The sequence below is a fragment of the Primulina tabacum genome, chromosome 2 (genome assembly GCF_025594145.1).
Source record: "Primulina tabacum isolate GXHZ01 chromosome 2, ASM2559414v2, whole genome shotgun sequence".
Taxonomy (NCBI): domain Eukaryota; kingdom Viridiplantae; phylum Streptophyta; class Magnoliopsida; order Lamiales; family Gesneriaceae; genus Primulina; species Primulina tabacum.
Window position 1 is genome coordinate 3,314,715 of NC_134551.1, and position 13,156 is coordinate 3,327,870.

General features: G+C 34.3%; 1 protein-coding gene across 6 annotated transcripts; it reads left to right on the forward strand.

The window, feature by feature from the left end:
- The first annotated feature begins 967 nt into the window (after positions 1-967).
- Positions 968-12,453, forward strand: LOC142525643 (uncharacterized). 6 transcript variants are annotated; one of them, XM_075630006.1, is made up of 19 exons: positions 970-1,379; positions 1,559-1,720; positions 2,538-2,682; positions 4,058-4,190; positions 4,808-4,959; positions 5,870-5,953; positions 6,042-6,104; positions 7,425-7,556; positions 7,632-7,841; positions 7,986-8,105; positions 8,282-8,331; positions 8,718-8,880; positions 8,985-9,128; positions 10,009-10,131; positions 10,241-10,339; positions 10,687-10,776; positions 10,924-11,005; positions 11,860-11,990; positions 12,068-12,453. In XM_075630006.1, exons 3-19 carry the CDS (start codon positions 2,539-2,541, stop codon positions 12,194-12,196), a joined length of 2,049 nt encoding a protein of 682 aa, XP_075486121.1. In that variant the 5' UTR covers positions 970-1,379; positions 1,559-1,720; position 2,538; the 3' UTR covers positions 12,197-12,453. The 6 variants fall into 6 exon arrangements, with proteins under 6 accessions (XP_075486116.1, XP_075486121.1, XP_075486108.1 ...); XM_075630001.1 differs by lacking the exon at positions 1,559-1,720 and having other exon boundaries at positions 968-1,379; positions 8,991-9,128; XM_075629993.1 differs by lacking the exon at positions 1,559-1,720 and having other exon boundaries at positions 971-1,379; positions 8,988-9,128.
- The last annotated feature ends 703 nt before the right edge of the window (positions 12,454-13,156 follow it).

Consider the following 13,156-nt stretch of genomic DNA (forward strand, 5'->3'; position numbering starts at 1 on the left):
GCACATAAAATATAGTGATTTATGCTACAAAAGAAAGTACATCGCCCCATGTGTTCTAGGCTTGGCTACACAAACTTTTATTAGAAAATAAATTATATTATGAGTAAAAATTCAAACATAAAATTAGATACGAACATGCTCCGATACAATATTACCTCCCAAACAATATTTATTTTTATATTAAAATTTGCCATATAGTTCATTGACCACGTATCAATAATTATTGCCTCTATCTACTACTAACAAGTCCAAATCTAATATATTTCGTACATCAAATTTTCAAAAAATTAGTACTTTCTTGAACACATGTATATACACCAAATTTCAGTATAAATTGCAATTTTAAGCATACAATATTTTATATAAAGTGTAATTATGTTGAAATAGTTTTTTCATCAAATTCCATATCCAAATTTTATTTTACCTTTATTCAAATAAGGGTACTAAGGGAAAAAATCTATATATTTTAGATATGAAAATTAGTTACTCTAAAAATTGTTATATAATAAAAACATGATATATATAAAAATTTTATGAGGAAAATATCTGGTTTAATTTTTTAAACAAAATTCGAAGACCTAAAATAGTTCTTTCTATAAATCTAGTGCGTAATAACATGTTATAGACATAAATTACTTCAATTATTGTATGCAAAGTTTGATCATTAATAAACTATTGAGTCATTCTACATTAATAATAAGCATGTGCAACAAGATTTGTACAATTCTTACAACATAAAAAAATTTAATTTATCTAATCGATATATTTACTGTACATTTAAAGTTATTTTAAATTATTATGATTAACACACAATTAGTTAAAATAATAAAAGAGACTCTATTACCAAACACGCCCTACTGACTTTCTTCTTAAATACCTCAGCCACCCCTCTCCCCTCGTCGATTGCTATAATTCGAAACGAATTAGTTGAAACTACCATATTGTCCCTCTTCCCTCCGCATCTGCGGACTAGCTTTACCCCTCAAATCTCTCATATTTACTTCCAATTCCAATTGCTCCAAAACGTAACCCATACAACACTAATATATGTATATATATGTATACATACAACGGCTTCCTATATATATATATTATCAAACCTCCTTTTCCCTTGATGTTTTTAATCATATTATCATGAATTGAATCGCGCGATCTTTGTGCCTCTCCAGTGCGGCTGCTTTTTCTGTATAGGGTTTTTTTTGAAGCGAAGTATGATGTGAAAGTCACTCAATTGTAGGGTTTTAAGTTGTGCGAGGAATTGAAGAGCAGCCTTTTTTTATTGGTTTGTCTTGACCGAGGATTCTGTTTGGTGTTGCCAAGGCTTCCGGTTGAAAATTGATGCGCAAGTCGTTTCGATTTTTCGCTCTCTTTTGCTTCAGGTTGGGACTGTTTTGCTTTAAGCTATTGACGGTTGTTTTGTGCTTTAACTTTTACCTTTGTGGCATGTCCTTGCTCTTTGAAGAATGTTGTTTTAATGATTTTTTTTCTGATGGGATTTGTTTTTATGTTCAAGAGAATGAAAGGATAGATGTTTTTATGAATCCGTTCTTGGTTGCAGAAGAAAGTTGTCGGTGTTTGTCTGTACTCACAGAGGAAGAAAGTTTATAGTCCGAATAATTTCTTGTTTTTAAAGCTTTGCAGTAAGTCAGCTTATGAAAATGAGAATTAAGTGAAATTCTGGTATTAGTGGTGCCGTATTGATTTTCACAACTTCGAGAATGTGAGTAACGTTGATCAACTTACATTGATGGCTTTTCCTCTGGGATTTTAGTTGACATTTTTCTGTTCGTATCATTTTTGCTTGAAATTCTGTCGACAGTCATGGTGGGATTGGGTTTAAAAATGGATTAACTTGTTCTGTTGGACTTGCCAAAATTTCACTTTGATGTTGGTTGGAATTTATTGGATGTTTTTCAGACTATTTTTGCATCATTAACGTGTAATTTACTTAAAATCTGGCAATTCATATGCTTTTGATAATTGCAGGTGTTGGATGTTTGTTGGCAAATTTCTAGACTATCGTTGCTTTGTTTTGTTTTAATCAGGACCTGATGTTTGTCCTACTCCTTAGAGTCTATATAGGACGATAAATAATTGCTAAGCAATGAAAAAATCCTTACAGATACCCCACACTATTAAGGTGGGTGTAGCTTGGAAAGTGGAGAAATGAGTTATTGAAAGGGGCATACAAAAGGGACCAGAATGGATTTGGGAGCTTTATTTGATGAGTTCAACTTGTTTATATCTGAATGGTTTGTTGATTTACTGTGAAAAAATTGCCGCATTAGAGGCTAGTTCTTTATGAGATTTTGGTAGTATTATGGTTTATTTACCATGAGAGAAGGGGGCGTAAGTTTCTCCAGGATGGAATTTGATCCGTGATGCTTCTGGTCAATTATGATAATGTTTTGAGGCAAGATGCACTTATTCGGCTTACCACATATTCATTATTATTTGCTTATGGCAAAAATTGCTAAATAATTTCCGCAGTCTTCGTTATCAGAAAATGCTTGTAATTGAATTTAAATGATTTCCAGCATGGACTTGAATGCATCCCCTGAACCTGAAGATGAGGAAGTGTTTTCTGAACCGCAGTTGAAAGAAGATTATGCGCTAGAAGAACATGTGAGATACAATGAACACGTGGAACATGGGGAGACTGCTGTTCAGCTTTTACGTCGGGTATCTCTGCCTCATACTTTATTCCTTCGATATATGACATATCGATGGTGTGCTTATTTTTTCATTAGCTTACAAATTTGATGATCTTCTCTCCAGAAGCACAATCTTGTTAAAGCTGATTAAGTATCGTGCCAGTATTAAGATTGTACTTGTTGATACTTTTTGAATTGAACAAATTATTACTGAGGAAAAGTAGACTTATGAATGAGTATTACTGCTTTTTGATTGTATATGGTGTTTTGAAACTTCATCACCATGGTACTCTACTTAAAAATAATTGTATTTGTGTCCATTTCCCTCACTCTTTCAAACCTAAGTTATTTCTTTTTAACACCAATGACTAGTTGATAGGTAGGCTAAGAAGAAGGCAAATGCTATCCCTTACTTTGGTTAGCACTTGGCTTGGTGAATTGCACTCTAGCTTCTATGCCTATCTTCATGTAACTTTCTTTTCCTTCAACTTGCAAATTTTGAAAATCTCAGTCCTGGCACTATTATTGGTATGTTTATCTGTGTATAGTTTTTGCTGAGCATTTTTTCAATATTTTTTTGGTAAAATGTTTTTGATTTCAAGTAAGAGGCAGAGTTGTCAAGGGCGCACCCAGGCACACAAGCGCCATGGAGCCTGAGGCGCAAGGCAAGGCGTGTCCTTTGTCGAAGCAAGGCACACATTTTTTATTTTTTTAAAAATATATTTATGTTAGAATAAATATATTAAAATATGAAATAATTAAATCACAATGTCACTCAAAATAAAAATAGTTAATAATTTCATAATAATTAGTAACATTATGAAAATTCTTTAATTATCCAAATCAAGTTCATCTTCTTTCATCGAATCATCAGAATCCCCATAACTTTCGGACTTGTATTCTTTTTGGTCTTCATAATTTTTTTGATCAGCATCGATTTTTTCTTCCTCTTCGTCCAAAAGATGCGAAATCGGTTTTTTTCTGGTCGTTTTAGATGTAGACGCCCTCCCCTCGTTCTTCTGATTCCAGCATTGGAGTGCTGGGTTACTAGGGTTTGGGTTCGGGTTTTTTTTTTTAAACAAGTAATTAAAAAAATTTCAAGCGCGCCTAAGTGAACTTCCAATGCTAGTTTAGGCGAGATTAAAAAAATTCACTAAGGCACGCTTTACTTCCAAGGCTAGTTCAGTCGAGCACTTGGGCTCATCTTAGTGCATCCCTATGCCTTGGATGACCCTAGGCACAGGGTGGCGAGAGGCACTCGCCTTTGACAACTATGGTAAGAGGTAACAAAAATAATCAGGAGTTTGGCATATGATTTCATAGAGATACAGTTCTCTTTTTTCTTAAAATCTGAGTCATCGCTGCTGACATCCCACAATGTTTTGTTTTTCTTTGGGCATCAGGAACGTGAGGAAAGGATTCAACGTCTTCGAAGCCAACACCCTGATGACAGACCTTCCTATGGATCTCAGCCATATCACAGAGATGATGGTTATCAAGTGAAGAAGCAGAGACCTAACGATAAACTTCCTCCAGGTAAAAATTTTAGTCAGTTATGTTTCAAGGATAATTTTCTCTTCTCTTCGGTGACATGGCACCATGTGCAAGTCAGTGCAGTGGGTACCGAGTGGTCGTAAGAGGCTTTTTATAAATCTTTTTCCATTTGGCTGTCAACCAAAAAGTTTGTTGAAATTGTTCGACGGACGTAAGTTTCTTATTAAGTACTTAATTTTTTGATCTTGGCAGATCCAAAGACCAAAGTATGGTTCGTTGGGATGGGTTTAATACATATAGTTGATTCTGAGAGGCAATGGCTGGTCGGCCATTTTTCTTTCCTTTGCTTTTCTTCACTTATCTAATGGGGGCTAAGGAAGGAAACTTTCTAGGGTATTATTGTATGTAGATTGGATATTTCTGGCTATTTTTCTATGAATGTTGCTGTATGTCCTCAATGTTGGATGGGATATTGGGATTTAGGGGTAGGGACGGTATTTGTGAGGTTTGATATTTTAAAAAAATTTCTATGGACCTTTTATGTTAGGTTTGCTGTGCACTGTAACTGGTGTTTCTGTTCTCAGTCCTTTGGCGTTACTATCATGTTTAATCATATTAATGCTATCATTTTCGGTAATTTTTAATCCATTACATGGAAGGTTGGTTGGACTGCCCTGCGGTTGGACAAGAAATATGTGGTTTGATCCCTTCAAAAGTTCCGTTAGGTGAATCATTTAATGACTATATTTATCCTGGTAAAAGATACTCCTACAGGCAAGTTATTCATCAACAGAGAGTTTTAGGGAGAAAGGTTAGTAAGGATATGATACTTAATATCATTTTTCATTAAAATAGATTCACTGACTAGAGCTTATGCAATTTTGGGTTCACATGTGAATATTTGAATTGTGTGTTGAATGGTCACTGGTGTTTTGTTAACCTGTTGAAAAAGTTATACTTCCGGATTGTGATAGGCAACCCATAGAAAGATTCTTGAATTTTACTGAATTTTTCAGTTAATAAGTTATTGTTGATTTTATTGTATACTCAAATGATGGTGTTATGATGCATGCTTGCCCGATACTAGTGATTGATGTGCTTAATATTTTCCATTCTTGACATATACGCACTACACATGCATATATGTTGTTTGTTGTATCCTGCCTTCATAGTATCTTAGGCATTTTGGTGTGCTTGGATTGGGGTATTTGAAGTTGTGAATTTGAATTTCAAATCTATTTGATTGCTGCTGGAATGATAATTGTGATGGATTTGATGGATGTATTTCAAATCCTAGCTCAAATCAAATCCTTCCATCCAAGTGCAACCTTTGGGAATTATCACACACTGTATTCATAACATCTCTTTTTCATTGTGTTTGCAACATGCTGAAACATTTCATAGGATTCCTGGTTCCATACGATCTGCAAATGGATCTGAGTTTAGAAGAAATATGAAATAGTTCATTGACATTGTGTTTCTTTAACAATTAAATTGGTCAACGATGCGACAGTGATTGTCCTTGCTGCTTGATTTTATTTCTTAAACAATCTGCACGTTACTTCTTATCAATAAAATGCCCCCATCATGTAAAACTGTGTTATCCTTTGTGTACTCATGGAAAGTAACTTGTAACATCTGATCTTTTAAAAATAATGATGTATTTAAAACTTCGCCAGTGCCTAATCATTATTTGAAATTTTTACTGATTTTTTTTTCAGCTTGGCTTGGTAATTGATCTTACAAATTCAAGTAGATATTATAATTTGAATGATTGGAAGAAAGAAGGTATCAAGCATGTCAAGGTGGGTAATGGTCCTCTCCTCTTATGTGAATGATGGATTGGAGTTTTAATCACTGCCTGAATTATTGACTTTTTTTTAAAATATTTAGATTGCTTGCAAGGGGCGTGATTCTGTGCCAGAGAATGAGGCTGTAAATAAGTTTGTTCATGAGGTAATATGGATATGGATGCATTTTTCTACAAAATCTACAGAATATTCTTGTTAAAACTAGTTTCCATTTCTGTACCTAAAGAATTTGGTTTTTTCTCCTTTCTGGATGATAGGTGGTCAGCTGACTTTCTCGCCGGATATTGGTGTATGTCTATAGTTTGGGATTATAGAATGAGAAAATTTTGAATGTGTGGCTTGATAAATATCTGTTTCTTTTACAGGAAATATGTTGTACATTCAGAGTGAATTTTAAAGTAAAAGGCTTTGCTTCAGGGCTTTGATCGAGTGACGTCTTGTAATCTTCATAAATATTCTGCTCATGAAGTTCTAGGACTTTTCAGCCTCAAATGTTAATCCTCCCCTGAGTCATTGCAACAGTGTTCTACTTAGTTATAAGCTATTCATTGTACTCTTTTAGGAATGATTCTTCCTTCCCAAATGCTGCATATACTCTACTATATTCTGTGGTCTCCAAATATGTTGTTCCCCCGTTCTTCCTTGCACTGAAAAGCCATTGTGAGACAACTTTTGGGTTGGCCTGTGGCTTTATGAAGCCAGAATAAAGTAATGTGCTGTTCCTGTGCTTCCTTACTATGAAAGCCTTTGTCAAAAAACTTTTCGGTGGGAAAATTATGACTTTATGAAGCCAGAATAAAGCATGCATAGAACCTCTATGCTAACGTCAGACAGTCTGATAGGTCATTCATTTGCATACAAGCACATGTTCACACGCTTCAGTTTGTAGACTGTTGTCCACCTTTTAATTTTTTGTTCCTGGCTGTACTTTTTTTTTTTGCATAAAAATTCAACTTTGTAATACTGATTTGAGTTGGTGAAACGTAAAAGTAAGGCCGATTTCCTTAAGAGTAATTCAAAGAAAAGTTCAGCGAATCAAAATATCTTTAATCAGTAGCACAATCATGCTTTCATTATTGCAGGGTGGTGTTGTCTCTTAAATACAGCTGTGGTTACACACAATTGACATTCCTTGCCTCTGACAAATCACTTTATCAAATCAACTTGTAATGGGGTCAATTTTTTTAGTTATATTCAGAACCGATAAAGGTAATAAGAGCTGAAAATGTGGTTGGAGATTCTAAAGAAGTTTCACCTTCAAGGCTTTTGTTTTCAACGTCTAGGTTAAAATGTTGTCTCTGTCTAACATATATTCGTTTTTAGCATTTTTTTGTAATAATAGCAGCGTGTTAAGTTTTAGATATTGTTAATTCTGTTTGATTATTGAGCAAGGGACTTGATTCATGGGTATACCAGTGCTTCTATTTATCCTTGGAAATTATAGTTTTATTTTGTGATTTATCAGGTTTCACAATTTATTGCGAGGCAAAAGCAGCCAAAAAAGCATATTCTCGTTCATTGCACACATGGGCATAATCGCACTGGATTTATGATTGTCCACTATCTTATGCGGTCACGGCCTATATCCGTCACTCAGGTAAGCTGACTGTCATCTCATCTTTGTTTCGTAGAATTGAATAATGATGTTTGAAGTTTGTTTTTATCGTTGCAGGCAATCAGAATATTTTCTGATGCACGCCCTCCGGGTATATACAAAAAAGACTATATCGACGAATTGTACAATTTTTATCATGAGAGGAAGCCAGATGTGTTTGTTTGCCCCCTAACTCCAGAGTGGAAAAGATCTTCTGATTTTGATCTAAATGGTGATGCAATTCCAGATGATGACGATGATGATGGAGATTCTGCAGCTCCTCAAGATGTTTGTATTTTTTTTAAGAAGTAAAAAATATATGTTTAATCGTATGTGGTGCATTTTTATTCATAGATATATTGAAAGTGAAACCATATGGTGAATAGCTAAATCCAGTCCCCTTTAACCTTTAAAAACATGTTAATATTTTAGGAGAATCAGGAGATTCGGTTAATTCTTACGAATGATGATATTTTGGGAGATAAAATTCCTGGTGACCAAGAAACAATGCTGAGGCATTTCTGCTATCAGTCTTTAAAGTTGTCTGGAGGGGTAGGTTTTTTGGTATTATCTCGTTATCAATTTATTACATTGCCTAACATTTTCTTGAAGTATTTTGTGGTAGTGCTTGATCTTTCAATGTTTTTTATTGTAACCTGTGCGATGTGTGGGGATGCTGTATCCTTTCCTTCTGGGTTGATTGTCATGTTTATTTTCCTATTCTACAGGTTAGGGGACCTCAGCATTTTCCTGGATCACATCCAGTTTCTCTTAGCAGGTCTCAGGTTTTATCACATTTATTTTTTGCAGGAAAAAATATAAATAACATGGATTAACTTGCCATTTCTCATTTTCAGTTCATTCCGTCTTGCACTAGTCTAACTGTGTAAATTTTTTTGAAGCAGCTGTGTGATCGCTACAACTGCGACATGTTAATATAAATTTTCTACTAGTGCATAGGCTTTTGAACATGGAACTTCTTATGTTGCTTTGTACTTTAAGACATGGATCTGTGGGTATTTGCAAGGCTTTGGTAAAAAAGTCAACCATTGTTTTTTCTGGTCATGCGACACTCCCCCTGTCGCTGAAGAGGAAATAAATCAACTTTTTATTAGTTTGTAGAAGTAATGTCAATATCGTAGTGATCATTTTGGTTACAACCAGGGACAATTTGCAATTGCTAAGGCAACGTTACTATTATGCAACTTGGAAAGCTGACGGAACACGATATATGATGTTAATCACTATGGATGGTTGTTACTTGATTGATAGAAATTTTAATTTTCGGAGGCTCCAGATGCGATTTCCCTGCAAACACACTAATGAAGTAAGTATCTTGAGGGGAAAGGGGAGTAGCTTTAGCTTTTACTAGCTCTGCGATTATAAACTTCCAGCTGATGATTTTTATTTCATGGTTTTATTTTTCTCAAGAAGAAGATGACGGAGAGATTCTATCATCATTTCACATTACTTGATGGAGAGATGGTAATTGATACCATGCCTGATTCACAGCGGCAAGAAAGAAGATACCTCATCTATGACATGATGGCGATTAACCAGGTTTCTCTTGTAGAGGTATGATACAGAGAATTCCTGTAAAACATGATTTTATGGGTTTCAGAGTTCAGTGGCCAAAAATAGCAATTTTATGGCTTGTTACTCGAAATTTTTGTTACTTTTCAGTTTCTGTTTCTTGCTCTATGTTGTGATTGTAGTTTGGAATATGGCTGGTTGATTGCAATGCAATGTAAACAATCTTATCTTCTTTCTGAAGGCACTTACAGAAATCATCATCCATGTCAAAACATCCCAAATATTTTACCTAGCCTTCTAAAGAATGAAAATATAAAGCCTGAATGATGAATCGTTCTTTATTTCTATTCCTTATTGTTTTGTTTTCTTTTGTTAAAATCATTTTCTTGGTCCATAATTGTTGTAACCTGAGGTGTTTCTTATAAACCGTTAATGGAAGCTTAGATGTGTGTGACTGTTTCATACACTGGTGCCCACCGGCAACCACAAACTCGAAATTATGAGGCTCCGCCATCCTACATAGTCTTCACTGACAAAGGCTTGTTTTCTTACTTTTTTTCCCCTTTAAACCCAAGGAGAAAAGATTATTTTATCTGTTCACCGAAGAGGTTACATATTTCTTCCAAAAAAAAGAAAAAGAAAGAGGCATACATGTTGGGAGATAAGCTCTATTTTTTTAGTTTGTAAAGCACCAAAGATTTTATTGTGGTAATTTACATTTATTGAAGTCGTAATTGTGCATACGGTAGTTTTTACTTTTAATCAGGGCTAATCAATCTTGGACACTGAAAAACTGAATGATTTGTTAGAAATTCTTCCGGTCCGAGTTGAGCGGTGATGTCATAATTATTAGCTCTTCTTTTGTTTTGGCTATGATTCTTGGAAAGAGTGCTATTTTCAAACCTAATCTATTTTCATGCAGCGACCCTTTTATGAACGTTGGAAAATGCTTGAAAAGGAAGTAATTGAACCTCGGAATATTGAAAGACAACATATATATCAGAGCACAAATCCTTACTACAGATATGACCTGGAACCTTTCAGGGTTTGCATCGTCACACCTGATTGGTTTTTCCCTCCCTCCCCACCCCCTATCATATTACCTTTCACCAATGCTGGACTTCTTGTTGATACTGCTGCATAAAACTTGATAGGTAAGGAGAAAAGATTTTTGGTTGCTGTCTACTGTAACAAAACTTTTGAAGGGATTTATTCCAAAGCTTTCACATGCAGCAGACGGTCTAATTTTTCAGGTGTGAATACTGGATTAATAGTTTAATACTCATCTTCAACTTTTATATATGCTTGCTTGTAGTTTGTCAAAACTGGGTTCTTTTTCTGTATCAGATGACTTAAAGCTGTAGAAACTCGATTCAGCCTGATTGAAATTTGTGTTACAGTATAGTTTTCTTGCCTAGGAATTGTTAAATTGAAGGCAAAAGATATTTAGTGGGAGTGGTGAGCAGATGAAGTTTGCGCTTTGAATTATACTTTTCCACTATCATTATATATGGGAATGGGACACAATATCTAATTATATAGTTGTTCAGTGCTTTTTGCATTCTCTACAAAAATTGTTACATATGGTTTCTTATGCCAGGGTTGGGACGATCCTTATGTTACTCGAACGCATGAAGGTCTTTTAAAGTGGAAATATCCAGAAATGAATTCTGTGGATTTTCTATTTGAGGTTTGTTTTCCAAGTATTGCACCCCTGTTTCTCCGTTGCTTTGAAAAATGTTAAAAATGCACATGAATATATTGTCAACCGTTTGTGTTGTTGCTTTACTCACTGTTGATACATGTGATGTTCTTTCGGTTTGCTACATTGCAACAGGTGGCTGAGAATCACCGGTCACTTGTTCTAAATGAGCGAGGGAAGAAGAAATTAATGGAAGGGTACAGGGTTGTTTTCCCTGGTTAGTAGTTCATTGATTGTTTTGCAATGCCATTATAGTTGCATCTGTTGTGCTAAGGTTGGAAAACCTTTATTCTTTCAATTGATTAGCCTGTGCACTTCAAGATGTGTAAAAATCTTGAATCTGCACCATGACAAGTAGTGAGATTTGAAACTGTGGTCCATTATTATTCCTAATTTTCTCTCTTGAAAGATGTGCTGAATTCACGGTTCAGATTCAATTTTTGTTTCAAAAGTAAGTTTTTGAAATAAGAAATAAGTTATGCAATATTCTTCGATCCTGAATATAATTTGTCACTTGTATAATATATTCATAGAGCAGGGCGAAATTAATAAATTCTTATTGAAAACGCTTTTATCATGCAGTAGTTTGCACAATGATATTTTAAATTTGCACGATCTATTTTCTATAATACTTGATTCCTGTAAGGTGATCTGGCAAATTACCTTTTCATCTACCTTCACTAACCATCCTTTAACTAGATAAAACAATTTTCTCTTTCATTGTGAAAGTTCTGTGCCACTGTACTTTCGATACATAGATATTTAGTTAAATGCATATTGTACCGGAACTTGAATGTGTTTATGAAACCTTGCTGGATTAATTGCATGATTTCAATCTTCTTTTGTTGATGTTACGTATGTAAAATCTTATTGGAGATTTACGACCAAGGTATATTATATTACCTGGCAATTTATGTGGTAACTGGTTTATTTTATCAGCCTGTTATCGTTAATCTTTTTTCGACCTTTCTCATTTCACCTAAGATTGACATATCAATCCCTTTCTAATTCGTGCCATTTTACAAATTCCGTATCATGCATGTTATAACTTGATTGTAAATCGCCATGCAGATGGGTCTGATCCCTCTACGTATTCGGGTAAGATCATAGAGTGTTCATGGAATTCAGAGGAAGAAGTATGGGTGTGTATGCGGGTCAGGACTGATAAAGGGACTCCTAATGAATTCAACACTTACAAGAAGGTACATGTCACGTTTCTTTTCAAACCTATTAAATTTAATGTACTAAGTACTTAATTTTTTCCCAAACCCAAAAACAGGTCATGAGAAGTATAAAAGACAATATCACAGAAGACGACTTGTTAAACGAGATCAATGAGATTATCTGCCTGCCTATGTATGCAGATAGAATAATGATTGAAAGCAAAGCCCAGCGTCGTCTAAAGTAAAACAAATTCCTTCAAAAGAAGCGACTCGTGTAAACTCGTTATAGATACGAGTGATCCTTGCCTTCCGTTCTCTCATAGTATTCAAGATTGTAGGAATAGCTTTAGGATCACCTTGTATATTTTACTTTCGGTTACTATTTCTCTTTTTACTAGGTGTAAACTTGTGGGAAAAAAATGCAGCTTGTAGAATTAGTAATTTGAGATTTAGAGACATTTTGTTTTTAATATAGTTGAAAGTTAAGCGGGTTAGCTTTCTATTTTGTTCTTGTTTGCTGCATCACTGTTAAGAATTAGTTTGGCAGGATAATATTTCACAGAATCCCTCATTTGTTAGCATTGTTAAACGTACACACATTTTTAGAGTATACGTCTCGCATAAAAAATTAAGTGGGAAACTTATTTAAAATTTAAAATAATGATCTAGTAGCAATTGTTTTCCTATTTTTTTTTTTAATCTTTCAATAATCCGAAAACCATAAAGGGACATGTTGGGTGCTTGTAGGATAATTCAATCACTAGTCTACTTTGATTAAGGGCCTTATTGGCTACATTTGTCTTGTATATTTTACGATTTTTCAGACTTTGTTAGACTTTTTTTGGGCTTATTAATTTATAAATTTTTAGATTTTTTTTTAAAAATAAAGGGTTTAATTCGTTTGAACAAAATAAATTGTAGGCTTGAAGAGAATTGAAAGAGGAGAAGCAAGATCTCATCTTAATTGCTTGTTGGTGAACTATACATTTTTTAAAAACTTATGACAATTGAGCCAAACAATTCTCATCTTATAAAATGTAGAGGGGCATGTACATTTAACAAGTGGATACATTTGGTAGTTGGTTAAGGTCCAAATTTAAATATTTCATGCAATATAAAATGATTATTTTCTTAGGTCAAGTCGATATTACCAAACACGCCCTTCTTATTTATATGACAATTTTATTAAAAGAGAAAAAAATAGA

Coding starts and splice junctions, on each gene's coding strand:
- LOC142525643 (XM_075629985.1), top strand. CDS start 1,339: ATGCGCAAGTCGTTTCGATTTTTCGCTCTCTTTTGCTTCAG. Junction 2,683..4,057: donor CTGTTCAGCTTTTACGTCGG/GTATCTCTGCCT, acceptor TTTGGGCATCAG/GAACGTGAGGAAAGGATTCA. Junction 10,340..10,686: donor CAGACGGTCTAATTTTTCAG/GTGTGAATACTG, acceptor TTCTTATGCCAG/GGTTGGGACGATCCTTATGT.